Source organism: Podarcis muralis, chromosome 8 (assembly GCF_964188315.1).
Source record: "Podarcis muralis chromosome 8, rPodMur119.hap1.1, whole genome shotgun sequence".
NCBI lineage: Eukaryota > Metazoa > Chordata > Lepidosauria > Squamata > Lacertidae > Podarcis > Podarcis muralis.
In genome coordinates this window covers 49,692,488-49,705,530 of record NC_135662.1, presented here as the reverse complement: position 1 = coordinate 49,705,530, position 13,043 = coordinate 49,692,488, and the positions used below count along the sequence as shown (strand labels likewise).

The 13,043-nt window shown below is 40.7% G+C and overlaps 1 protein-coding gene across 4 annotated transcripts in view; it reads right to left on the bottom strand.

The window, feature by feature from the left end:
- GNAL (G protein subunit alpha L) overlaps positions 1-13,043 on the bottom strand; it is a 173,045-nt gene that overhangs the window by 4,982 nt on the left and 155,020 nt on the right. For all 4 annotated transcript variants that reach the window (XM_077933172.1, XM_028737377.2, XM_028737378.2 and 1 more), the window contains 6 exons: positions 5,480-5,534; positions 4,278-4,351; positions 3,093-3,151; positions 2,734-2,854; positions 2,262-2,392; positions 424-491 (listed from right to left, as the gene is read on the bottom strand). In XM_077933172.1, coding sequence (XP_077789298.1) covers positions 424-491; positions 2,262-2,392; positions 2,734-2,854; positions 3,093-3,151; positions 4,278-4,351; positions 5,480-5,534 — 508 coding nt within the window. The remainder of the gene's footprint in view (positions 1-423; positions 492-2,261; positions 2,393-2,733; positions 2,855-3,092; positions 3,152-4,277; positions 4,352-5,479; positions 5,535-13,043) is intronic.

The window sequence follows — 13,043 nt, the reverse complement described above, 5'->3', positions numbered from 1 at the left end:
GCACAAACTGTACCTGCCATTGGACAGCTATCAACACAACAGAGTGCTGCTTTGAGAAGTGGAAGGCAGACCTGGAGATGGCAAAGTGTGCGTGTGTGTCCAATCTAAAACCAGAGGGTTACACGCATTAATCTTAGTTATCTGGTTCACACAAATGGGCTGGAGGTGAGAGGCAAGCCATTCTAAAAGGAATACCAGATAGAAGACAAAATAATTCTACGTAGCTAGACAAGTGACCAGGCATTTTTTCCTGATTTATAAAACGGGGACATAGTTGATTAATATTTAAATAACAGCTGGATTTCAAGCTGCTACACATTTTCTATAACTTTCAAAGATTATACTAAAACTCCTTTCTGGTCAAATGAGTTTATCGACAGTAAATTAACACAGCCAGTCAATGTTTTTTAAAGTGTCACTTACTAAAAATTCATCCCGGATAAAAAACTTTGCTCTTGTAACTTTGGGGTCTTCTCCTGCATCTGGCGTTGCTGTTAGGAACATTAAATAAAGAAGTAGTAATCACATGCAGATACAAAAAAGCAAAGCATGGTTAAGCCAGATTAGATAAGCATGGACAATTTACTGCCTTTTATGTATCAGTACAATTTTATGGCTAATACTGTCAAACGTAAGAACATTTATTAACTTCATTTCACACACTTAATCCCCAGAAGTCCCTGAACAAGCAACATTCCTTGCAATAGTAACATTTAGGTACATCATTATCTACAACTTTATACTTTCATCATTGTAATATACATCAGCTAAAATATTCCCATGTGGGCAAATGCTCTCTGCTCTCTTGATTACCGTCTAACCAGTGGCGACTGGTGCTCATTGGACCAGTAAGGGCAAAACAGTCTGAAGGAGGAGGAGGAAGCAGGCAAGCCTTTAGGGTGGTTGTGAACAGGTTAGGAGGGCTTGGCATCAAGGTAGGTTTGGTGGGGAAGTGCCCTAACACAACGCAATATGGAGAGGAGTTGGAAGAAAGGAATTGCTCAACAAAGCAACAGTTGTCTGAGATAGGAAGAATAATACACAGAACGCATTAACATTTAAACAAGATAGAGGATTTGCTCCCAGGCTATCTACATTTTGGTTGTGGCAATGAAACCTTCATACATGATTCTCATCTGGTGTAGTCACATGGAATGCTCAGTAGTTCAAGGAGCTAAGCAGTTTTCAGTCTAGCTTCTCTTGAGTATTTGTTACTTTGTCTGGTGGAGTTTGGGAAAAGAATCTGGAAATTAAGAAACCCAAAGGGCAGGAAGTCCAGAAGCAAGAAGGCCAATGAAAGAGTGAAAAGCGGGCAAGGGACTGAGAAAGATAAATATGAACAAAAATTAGGTAGAAAATGAGATAAAAAACTTACTGAGGCAAAGGGAGACTAGAGAAGGGCTCTGTGCTTAAGATAATGTGGGAGAGTAGAGGATTGTTAGCAAGGCACCACAAGGGCAGGGATCTACAAATCTGACCTTGGTAGTCAGCCAAAATTTGTGCCTGCCAGTGCACCCCACCTCTGAGGGAGGTGCTGGGTCTTGTTTCTGATATCGTATTGACCTGCAGAGGCATTCTGAAATGTGGGGACATGAGAAGCTACTATTTGTCCATGTCAGTATTGTCTTCACTGACAGGCAGCAGTTATCCAAAGCTTCAGACAGAGTTTTTCTAGTCCTACCTTGAGATATTAGTGATTGAATCTGGAACCTTTTGCACTACAGAACTATGGCCCTCTGAAACTGCATGCAAAGTCAGGAAAGAACTACCTTTCTGAGCTCTCCAAGTTTGGGAAGAGGAAGGGGTTTGCCAAAAAGGTGGTCTGAGGCAGCAGCTGTTAATTGCTTCTGTCATGACCATGTCAGAGCTGCAGAGGGGACTGGCGTATCTTGTCAGATCTTCTGCTCAGACCTGCTGCAGCAGAAGTAGTGGGTGCTACTGAGATCCCACCAATCCTCAGCATAGTTTGCAGCTCAGCCCAATTGCTGGAAGTTTTCACCACTCTTTCCTCCTTCCCTGCTGGTTTTCCTCTCCTAGGTGACTGCCAAGCAAGACCACACTTCCATCTGAACTAACCAGCCTATTGGTTGTCTAAAGGTTTATTAGTGTTACTTGGAACAAAATATATCTTAACTTCTGCGTTGATATATTTGCTTTGATATATATGTGTGACATAACTTTATTTAAGGAATTTATGCACGACATTAAAGGAAACCAAAATTACCCTAGCTACTTAATCACAATGCAGATAAGAAACTCACCATCTTCAGGTACAGTGTAACGTGTGAATTCAGGAAAATAATCTTCAATTTTAGACTTCCCTGCCAAGACTTTTTCAGCCAGCATATCTTGTTTATTCAAAAACAAAATGATAGAAATTGTCCGTAACCACCTGCAAAGACCCACATGTTAGAATAATCTCATACAAACATCATTCAGTGTCCTAATTTCCAACAGCAGCCAGCCAGTTGCTTCTGACAACACAGAAGCAAGGCAAGGAAGCTTGGAAGCAGGGGGCCTGGCATCTCGTGATGCGTCCTGCCCCCACCTGCCGCACCAGTCCTCACCCAGTGGGGGTGGGGGATGGGGAGCACAGAAAGTGATCTTCACTCTCTGCGTATCCCAGCCCAGCCCAGTGTGCCAGTGCTTCCCTGGTGGCAGCAGAGGAAAGCTAGAAATGCTACATACTGTTCCCCCTCCCAATACAGTTGCTCTGTTGTATGCGAATTTTACCTGTTGTTCCAGATACTTTTGAAGAGGTCCAGGGACTCCCGTAATCTGTTTGTGTTGTTGTCTTCCCTTATGACCATGTTGTAGCTGCTACAGGCCACGACAAAGATAATAGCTGTGACATCTAGAGGAGAACAGAACACCCAGAGAATAAGATTTTTACTGTGTTGCGTTCACTGCCACAGTAAATAAACATGTTTTATGATGGTATTTATATAAATGCAATCTAGGATGTACAGACAAAAGGGTAAAGATTTCTGAAGGTTTAGAAACTCAGATCAATCTAAATTATGTACACTTACAACATAAAATAAGGGGTCTGGAAACATTCTTAGAACACATAATGTGAATATATTGCTTACCGTTAAAACACTGGATCCATTTTCTTCTTTCATCTCTCTGACCACCTACATCAAACATGCTGTTGAAAAGCCAGAGGGTGTTACGTTTTGGCATGCACAAGGAAAGTTACACTTTGCATGCTATGTTGTTAAACTTCCATATGAAATGGCAGTATTTGTTGCATGAAAAAAGGGACATTCCCTCAGAGCTTCCCGAAAATGTTTCATTTATATACTATCAGATAGTTGGGGAAACACAGATCAGTTGTGAAAAGGGGGGGGGGGGAGTCTGGCTGAGAGTGCAAATTTACAAACATGTCTCAAAGGCAAGACCCAAAATGCAACAAGAAAGTGGGCCAAACAAGTCTACTGAGAAAAAGGGCAGAGATCCTCTATCTCAGGCATAGGCAAACTCGGCCCTCCAGATGTTTTGGGACTACAACTCCCATGATCCCTAGCTAACAGGACCCGTGGTCAGGGATGATGGGAATTGTAGTCCCAAAACATCTGGAGGGCCGAGTTTGCCTGTGCCTGCTCTAGTGATTCATAGGACAGAAGGAATTAACTTGACATTCCTACAATACTTTTACAAGGCTGAGAAAGTTATTCAGCTTTACTAGAGTTTTATAGGCACTGTTTAGAATGTAATCACTTTGAGATGCAGCATATCTTTGAGGCCTAAGAACATGCCAGAATATACCAAAATTTTCCAATGGGTAAAAGTATTAAAATGGTTCACTGGGAATGCTTCATTGCTGCAGTCAGACTAGAAAAAAGTATTAACAGCAAACATAGCCTAGATGTTAATTAAATTTCTCTTTGTAGTAGCTATCATTGCTTTCGTAGGTATCAAATATAAAAATTCAAAACCCAGGGATTTTAATGTGCTATTTGAATTAGGACTCGTGAAATAACACTTCCGCTCTTTCATTATCATTATATAAAGCCTTGGAAAGACCTCATCTGAAATTTGAAAGTTCAAGGACCATAATTTACCAAAAGAAGTAAATAATCAGCAATGGCTTGTGCAACAAATGGAGCTGTTGTATATGTTTCAAGCTTTGCTCTTCTCTTGTGCAATCCTGTTGCAGCCCACAAGATTATTTGAAAAAAAATGGTTCTATAATTTTTTTTAAGTCAATTTGGTCACCTCTACTTTACCATAATGGCAAAAATTACAGATTACTACAGTACTAATGTACTCACTGAAAGTTTACTTTATCTACTTGGAATCTTGTCTCAAAAATCCCCGATGTCAAAACCCTGCACCTCAAGAGATCCTGGAAAGGAAAAACAGAATCAGAAGTATGTAGTCTTTTGGCTTAAAAATGCACTTGTTTATACTAGGAGTACAGGAGTAGCCAACGTGGTTCTTCCAGATGTTTTGAATGACAACCCTGCTCACCCCGACTCTTGGCCATTCTGCTGGGTCTGCTGGTAGTTGTTGCCCACAACATCTGGGAGGCATCACATTGTCTACCCTGGACTATACAATTTTAACTGATATATCAACATTTCAGTGCAACTGATGCACAATGTGAATTGACACAACTGTTTCGTCAGCTGGCTCTCTCTTCTCGGCAACTTCTCAAACTGCACAGTTCTTACCATATCTGGCTAAATTCCCTCTGAAAAGGCATGCCTCTGTGTCTATGCCAGACACCATGGTGGCACGTGCCTCACAATCAGCAGTGAAAAGGTCTGATGTGTTTTGCTTCTTGGGCATCAGGAAATGCAAACAAGGAGTCGGGCGATATTTACTTTTTGATACTGGCCAGGATCTGAAGACCTGCTTAGAATCAAGCAAGGTGGAACTATTTTACTTTTTTTCTTTGAATGGCTGCCTCCACCCCACAATACAATAAATTGTTTTTAATCCCCCCCCCCGCTTCAAAAGCAGTCTGCCACATGGCATGGAAGGGAAAAGGTTAAAGCCCCTGTTGTTCACAAAAACTAAATTCACCAGTCATGGATGAAGGACTAGAACACTTCAAAAAATGATGTGCGTTCTTTCTGTGATTGTAATCTCTGAATTTTAAGGAAGCAAACATGACAGAATTAACTCATCCTTCATCTGAGACATTCCTCCCCACCGAACGGTTTAAAATTAGTATATTTAAAATTAAATACTATGGGTTGCATCCAGTGGTGTCTGTGCACTCATGAAACAAATCTACCAGTAGAACAGGGACAGAGGCAATTTTTTGAAGCCTGTTCTGGAGGGTCCCTCAGGAACCCAGAGCAGGTTTCAGTGGCATAGAGCATGCAAGGGAAATACCAGACACTGCATTCCTGTTCCACTGACAGTTTTATTCTCTCAGCAGATGGACACCACTGGACACATTTTTTTAATAAAAGAAATGAAGATGGCTTACAGTTCACAGCCAGTTGTTTCCCACTTTACTCACCTGATCTGTGGGTGTGTAATCAATCAGACTGACACTGTCTATTCTTTCTAGAAAGCTGAAAGAAAACACAGCTGTTAACCATGGAAAATCTAATATATCTAAAACACCCAATAACAGCTGCCTCGTCCCCACTATTATGATGATACATATGGTGGGTAATCTAAGAAACATGGTTAAAGTTGCAGCCAAAACACCATTTATCCAATACTTTTTACAGTACAAGGGTCCCCAATAAAAGCCTATACAATCCAAATGTTGGATTAATTACCTGTCAAGAAAGATGCAAAAGGTGATATTCAGAACTTTAAAAAGCTAATGCAACAAACAAAGAAGTTTAGGCAACCACTATAACAACCCTGTGGATGTGCATGGTTTAGTGTATCTCTGCAGAAACAGTGCAGCACCTTCACTTTCTAAAATACAAACTTTTAAGAATTCATCATGCATATTTACTGTTAGATTACCCATCTTATTGGCCAACTAAGAAATTGAGTAGACCCCATTAAAATGGAAAGACTTGTCTACTGATTTCAATGGGGCTACTTTGATTAATGAAAGAGCTCACCTTTTATTTATATTTGTTGTATGTGGACCACTGCTTGCATTTTTTTTTTTGCTCAATTCTGGTATTTTGTTAATGCTTTTACTTGAGTTTTAAAATATTTTCCCCCGTAACCTATCAACAAGATAACGTGGCCTGCATTACTTTTAGATTTAGGAACCCTATGAATCCACCAAAAGGTTTATTTTCACAAGGGATACAGGGCACAGCTATAAGCATAAGACAGGGAAGAACCAAGGCAAGGCTCCTAGGAAAGATGTGCGTATTAGCAGGATTAGCCCTGACTCATATTACCTGAATTTCCAACACATGTTGCTATGGCAACAGGCTGACTACCAGGAAATAAAAGTGTGGTGTTAAAGTTTTAAAGAAGAGCAGACATCAAGCAGAGAGAAGTGCTAGGTTATTTCCAGTTTACAGGAAATGAGAAGCTGTTGTTCATTTGCAGGCTTATACGTCTCTCCTCAATAAACCGCTTTAGTTTTGCAACAGCAGTGGCTAAACTGCAGCCTCCAGGTACCAACAGCCCCAGCTAGCGTGATGAAGCATCAGGAATGATGAATATGGAGTCTCAACAAGATCTGGAGGGCAACAGATTAGACACACACAGCCCTCCTGGTTTAGAGGATAAACCTAAAACCTCTCTCTTTCCCAGAATAGTAGAGCTATTGTAATTTGGAGTGCTGGCTGGATATGACTGATTTTCTAAGGCTTATGATGCCACTAAAACAGACATATAGCCCCCTTTCCTGATGCCATATTGTAGGATACAGTTGTGGAAGGATCACACTACTCTGTGATTGGAGCTACCAGCACATTTTCCTTTTGCTCAATGCAACTACAAGCACTTTAAGATTTTTATTTGGGCTGTGACACTGCTTTAAGCACAGCTGTTTCCCTGACTCCAATCACCTTTCAAAACTGCTGCTAGAGTGGCAACAGAAGAGGTACTCACATTGTACTGAGAGAAAAGAGTTAACTTCTCTCTCAGAACAATGGCCAGGATCCAAATTGGCAGGGATAATAGCAGCAGCTCTAAGTGAAAATACACAACATTTGGAGATCTGATCACAGATCCTCCACAGCATATCTATTTTGGCAAAATCTAGTGAAAGTTACAAGGCAAAGTGAAGATTTGTTTAAGGTTGGAAACGGCAAGGTACTTTGTACTTTACTTCCATGCCAATCCCTCCTCTGCAAGATGAATGTCACCCCCCCCCCCATGCATAGTAACAGTGCAGAGGGATGAGCTTTTTGGTAGAAAGGCAATAGCAGCCTCAATGGGACCCTGACAACCTTCCTTCTCACACATAAGTATTTAAGCCCTGTGCATGACAGGTTGTTCTAAGGCACTTGTTTTTAAACACACACTACCTTTATATGCTGCTCAAAAGTTCTCGTTGCATCAGATGTCTGATAAACTTCTAATGATAATACACCAACCATATGCAATTCTCCTCTTAATATATACAGGATATCTATGTTTGCATATGTAAAAAATTTAATTCCTTGTGCTTTTTCGTAAAATCTGAACAACACTTTACACTCAAACATTTATTTGTCTAGGCATGAAACCGCAGTAAACAGTGTTGCCCTTGACTGCCACATAAAAAGGCTTAACTGACTTCATACAGCTTTTGTGAGAATCCTACAGTTCAATGAAGTAGCACATTTTCTTAGAAATCAGTTGCACAGGGTTCAGTGGCGCTGTGGTCTAAACCACAGAACCTAGGGCTTGCTGATCAGGTGGTCAGTGGTTCAAATCCCCGTGACGGGGTGAGCTCCTGTTGCTTGGTCCCTGCTCCTGCCATCCTAGCAGTTTGAAAGCATGTCAAAGTGCAAGTAAATAAATAGGTACTGCTCCAGCAAGAAGGTAAATGGCGTTTCCGTGCGCGGCTCTGGTTCTCCAGAAGCGGCTTAGTCATGCTGGCCACATGACCCGGAAGCTGTCTGCGGACAAACGGCGGCTCCTCAGCCTATAGAGCGAGATGAGTGCCACAACCCCAGAGTTGTCCGCGACTAGACCTAACGGTCAAGTGTACCTTTACCTTTAAATGTGCTTAGGATCATGCCTTAAACAGGTTTGCTACTTAAAAAAGTAATCCATCTCAACCCTTGGCCACAAACATTCCTTGTAGCAAAGTGAGCTGTTTGTCCAGAACATAAAACCTGGAAGAGAATTTTGAATCAAGTTATATGGCTGAGAAAATGGGAAGGACAAACAAGTCGATCCTGCCTGCCAACAGGGAACTTCCTTTCCCTGTGCATCTCACTGTGTTTTCCTTTACCACTTTGCTCTAACATGAACTAACACTGCAATAAGCTGCCCAAAACAGCAATAGTTAGAAGGCTTCTGAATCTATCTTAAATATTTCACATTTGTTAAAGAGAAAAAGGCCAAGATGAACAATATTATTTAGCTACTGACATTATTATATCTATCTTTAGATTTCTAAGTATCTTTAGTAAGTTGCCTTGGAAACACATCTGACACTTTCTTTGACAAGCAATCTTAAAATTTATCTTATGTAGGCAGAAAACACAAAAGTGCAGATTTCAACCTGCACTCCCCCCCCCCCTCCCCGTTTCGAAAAGGTTTGGAGCTAAGGTTTCACACATCAAAAGAAAATGGATATTTACTTGTGAGGAACCCTTTCTAAACTGCTGAAATTGAAAAGCCTGGAGCATGTGCTTAATACTACCACAGAAATCAATGTAATGTGAACCGTTGTAACTGTTTGGTGTGTGATTGATATGTGTGTATATATATATATATATATATAGAGAGAGAGAGAGAGAGAGAGAGAGAGAGAGAGAGAGAGAGAGAGAATTTTATAGAGAAAAGCAAGGCATGCTTTTTTAAAAAAAAGATGCATAAAAATGATTTTTTATTTGAAAGCCCTAAAGGACCTTGGCCCTGTATACCTGAAGGAGCGTCTCCACCCCCATCGCTCAGCCTGGACACTGAGGTCCAGTGCCGAGGGCCTTCTGGCAGTTCCCTCACTGCGAGAAGCAAAGCTACAGGGAACCAGGCAGAGGGCCTTCTCGGTAGTAGCATGTCCTCCCATCAGTTGTTAAGGAAATGAGTAATTATATAATATTTAGGAAACATCTGAAGGCAGCCCTATATGGGGCAGTTTTTAAGGTTTAATGTTTTACAAGGTTTTTATATCTGTGGGAAGCCGCCCAGAGTGGCTGGGGCAAGCCAGTCAGATGGGCAGGGTACAAATAAAATAAAAAATCCTAATCCTAATCTCAACATTATCTTTACTATTCAAAGATATCTTAATACAATTCCAGTAGAAACAGTAGGTTCCTAGTGAATGATTGGTTGTTAGAAACATGGTACCGTTCAAAATGCTACCAAGACAACAATCTTAGATACCAGCCTTGGGAAATCTTTAGCCTGTTGGGCCTAATTTGTCTGGTGTATAGGACTGTTTCAGGCAGCCTTCTGAAATGTACCATGTTTGGAACAGATGTCTAGTGCTCCACTCAGCAAAATGAGCATTAGGCTTACCACATTTTGAAGTAAGTACAGTGGTACCTCGGGTTAAGAACTTAATTTGTTCTGGAGGTCCGTTCTTAACCTGAAACTGTTCTTAACCTGAGGTACCACTTTAGCTAATGGGGCCTCCTGCAGCGCCGCCGCCACACGATTTCTGTTCTCAGCCTGAAGCAAAGTTCTTAATCCGAGGTACTATTTTTGAGTTAGCAGAGTCTGTAACCTGAAGCGTATGTAACCGAGGTACCACTGTAATACACGTTACCATCTAATGAAGGCCCCTCCTGCAAAACCATTTAAATTCAGAGTCTAAAGTAACTGTACCACTGAAAAGATGACCAATCCCTATCTGAACTCTACAGAGACGCCATATTATATAGCCTTTCTATCAGGCTGCAGCAAAGGAAGAGTTGGGACTGCTGGGTCTCTATTGTACACTCTGCTGAAAAATCAGCAACTTTTGGCTCCTCCTTTCTTTGAACCGTTTCTATTCCAACTGGTTCTTATAAGAATTTTATAGCTAATAAGATGTGGTTGAGGTTGGATTTTCCTTCCTTCCTTCCCCACCGCCCAATCTCTTTCCCTTTGATTATGGTTTATAACAAATAATTTGGTCACATGGACAAAACATTTGGTCATTAGAAAACTGCATTTAAAGTTCATCTCTGCTTTTCCAAGCATCAAACTCCCTTTTCATTATACTTTAAGCAACCTGCAGAGGGCAGCAATAACTAAACAAAATGTGTCAGCTCACATTACATTTGGGCAAACAACAAAACTGCATTCTAAATAGTTTACACCTCTGGTTTTCAGTCTAGTAAAGTAACAAATACCTTTAAATGGATTCAAATTCTAACAACCATTTAAAATAAAATTCAATTTATTTGTTGTAACCTAGTTATGTAACTGTTAAAATGGGTAACTCATGTTACGTATAAGGCAGTGTTTCCCAACCTTGGGCCTCCAGCTGTTTTTGAACTACAATTCCCATCATCCCTGACCACTGGTCTTGCTAGCTAGGGATGATGGGAGTTGTAGTCCAAAAACAGCTGGAGGCCCAAGGTTGGGAAACACTGGTATAAGGGACACAAGTTTCCATATCTCAATGTGAAATTAGAGTTTTAGGAATTTGTCCAGAAAGTATTTTTTGGTTTTACTATGAAAGTTTCAAATATTGAAATATTCACTTAGTATTTATTTGCATTATCACACATAAAATAAATCCTCAAGCCAGACGGCCTTGATTATAAAATGGTTGCCAATTTGTATCAGCTGACTAGATTTAGTGAGATATGGGAGCATGAGATTTATTTAAACAAAAATAGTTTACTCTGAGTCTACATTAAAAAGCATATTCTCCAGCAATTCTAGAGACTTGCTGCAGCAACACTGTAGAATGTCTTCACTGAAAGAAATTACAAATGTATTCATTAAACAATATTTCAGTAACACAAAGAGAGAGGCAAACTATGATTCTAATATAGTCAAGCTAGGTTTCTATTAGTAGGTATTAATTTGTGACAAACACATATTTAAATGCTTCACTAACATGTACCAAATTATTTGTATTTAGGATTGGAGATTAAAGAGCAGTTAAGAGTGCTTTACCCCTGTACACCTCAGGAGATAAAATTCCTCTGAAGGCTCTTCAGAGATCACGATCTAAAGATCAGGCAAAGTGATTCCTCTTTCAATGAGAGAGGAAATGAGAGCAAAATTCCGGCAGGTTCCAGGCGCTCACTCAGGGTCATGTTTCCAATGGGAATCAAGACGCAGTGGAGGCTGTCCTGTCTTTTAAAATGGGCTTTATTAACTTATTTTTACAACCTGGGCACAGATGGAGAGTGTGTGGAGTTGACAACATTCTCATCTCAAGAAGGCTTGTCCTTCACAGCAGCTCAGCACTGCATTCAGAGGCTTTCTAAGTGCCATCTCTGTTCCTCTGCCCCAGCTTGTCTTCAGCCAGCCCTCATGGCATCTGCCCTTCAGCCCCAAGTATAAAGTTCTCTCAACTTCCTGCTTCTCCTTTCCAGAAAACCCCTTGCCAAGCAACCCCTGTCTGCTATTCTCCCCGCTATTCTAAGCCCAGTTTTAAAAGATGACTATTTCCCTGTAATTACGCCATTGCTCAGCATAAGCCTAGCCACCTCTGTTAGCACAGGCCCAAGGATTTCCCTGTGATGGGCTATCAACACCTTTTGCCATGCTTAATGACTTTTATCCCAGGTGAGACCCTGCCCTAGAAAGTGAGCTTAGTCTGTATTTTTCCACTGGTCTGGCATCTTCCCTTCAGTACTCAAAAAATCAGCTAAATTCCACCCTTTTATTAATTTCTAACATTCACTATTTCTAGCAGTTCTAGGTGCCCTTGCACCCCCAAATTCTGTTACCCCAGATCTGTAACATTATTGTCAGAAAGCTGGAAAGGGGTGGAAGCTATCAGCCTGCCTTGGGAACCCACAACCTTGCATCTGGGAAAAAAAGCCCCTCAAATACATCATCCTTTTTATGAACTGCAATTGGAAATAGCAATGCTTCCCCATTTTCGGGAACCTCAAACATCAGTGCCCTTGGTGACATCAGCAGTCATTATTCCAAATTCTGTTTTCTATTTAGCAATGAACTCACTGACTGGCAAAAAGACCAAGCCTACTAGCCTCCAGGGAGGTTCTGGAAACATTCTCTTTTAACGTAATAATGTTCAAAACTATTTGTCATATTTGACTTAAGTTGGCATTTAAATACAGAAGCAGTCATTGATAGGGGTGTGGATTTGGGGAGAGTTCATTTTACAGCTAAATTTAGCGTATAAACCGTATTTTAGCTCAACTGATATTTTTGGCTTCTGAGCCAAATCATTAACCCCTGTCCTTATATAAACAATATTAAGATTTATATCTGGAAAACTGTCTTTTACACAGAGAGTTTAGTAGACTCCCACGGTTTCAAGGTTAAAATGTATATCTACAGCAAACTATTCACATGGAACACTCAGGATTCCTACTGCTGTTACCACACAATTTCCAGGCCCCAAACCCACAAGAACCAACACACACATGCACACACACACACACACACACACAAAACAGGCAGGGAGAGAAACATCATTTTGTAATATCAGGTGGTGATGAACATTTCTTGCTAATTGGTGCAGGAACTGTTTAAAGCTATTGCCAATGTACATTTAAGCCAAATTTTCTCTCCTCTGAAATCGCTTGATTCATATCTGCTGTAAATTATTCAGAGTGTACCCAAAAATAGAACTAATACTATTCTTATTATTTCTGTAATTTAAAGGTTATACAGGCTTCTGCAAAATGAAATCACTTGGGGCTCCATCCAACTGAGTTCAGGTGTAACGGCTGTGCACAGCAGATGATATCAAAGCTTTCCCACTTGCCCCCAGTTACACGAACAAGCAGTCTGAGGGGCATCATTATGGAGTGGGAGATCCATTCCTGTCTCACATATTTTTGCCCAGCCTTCCATGTACATGC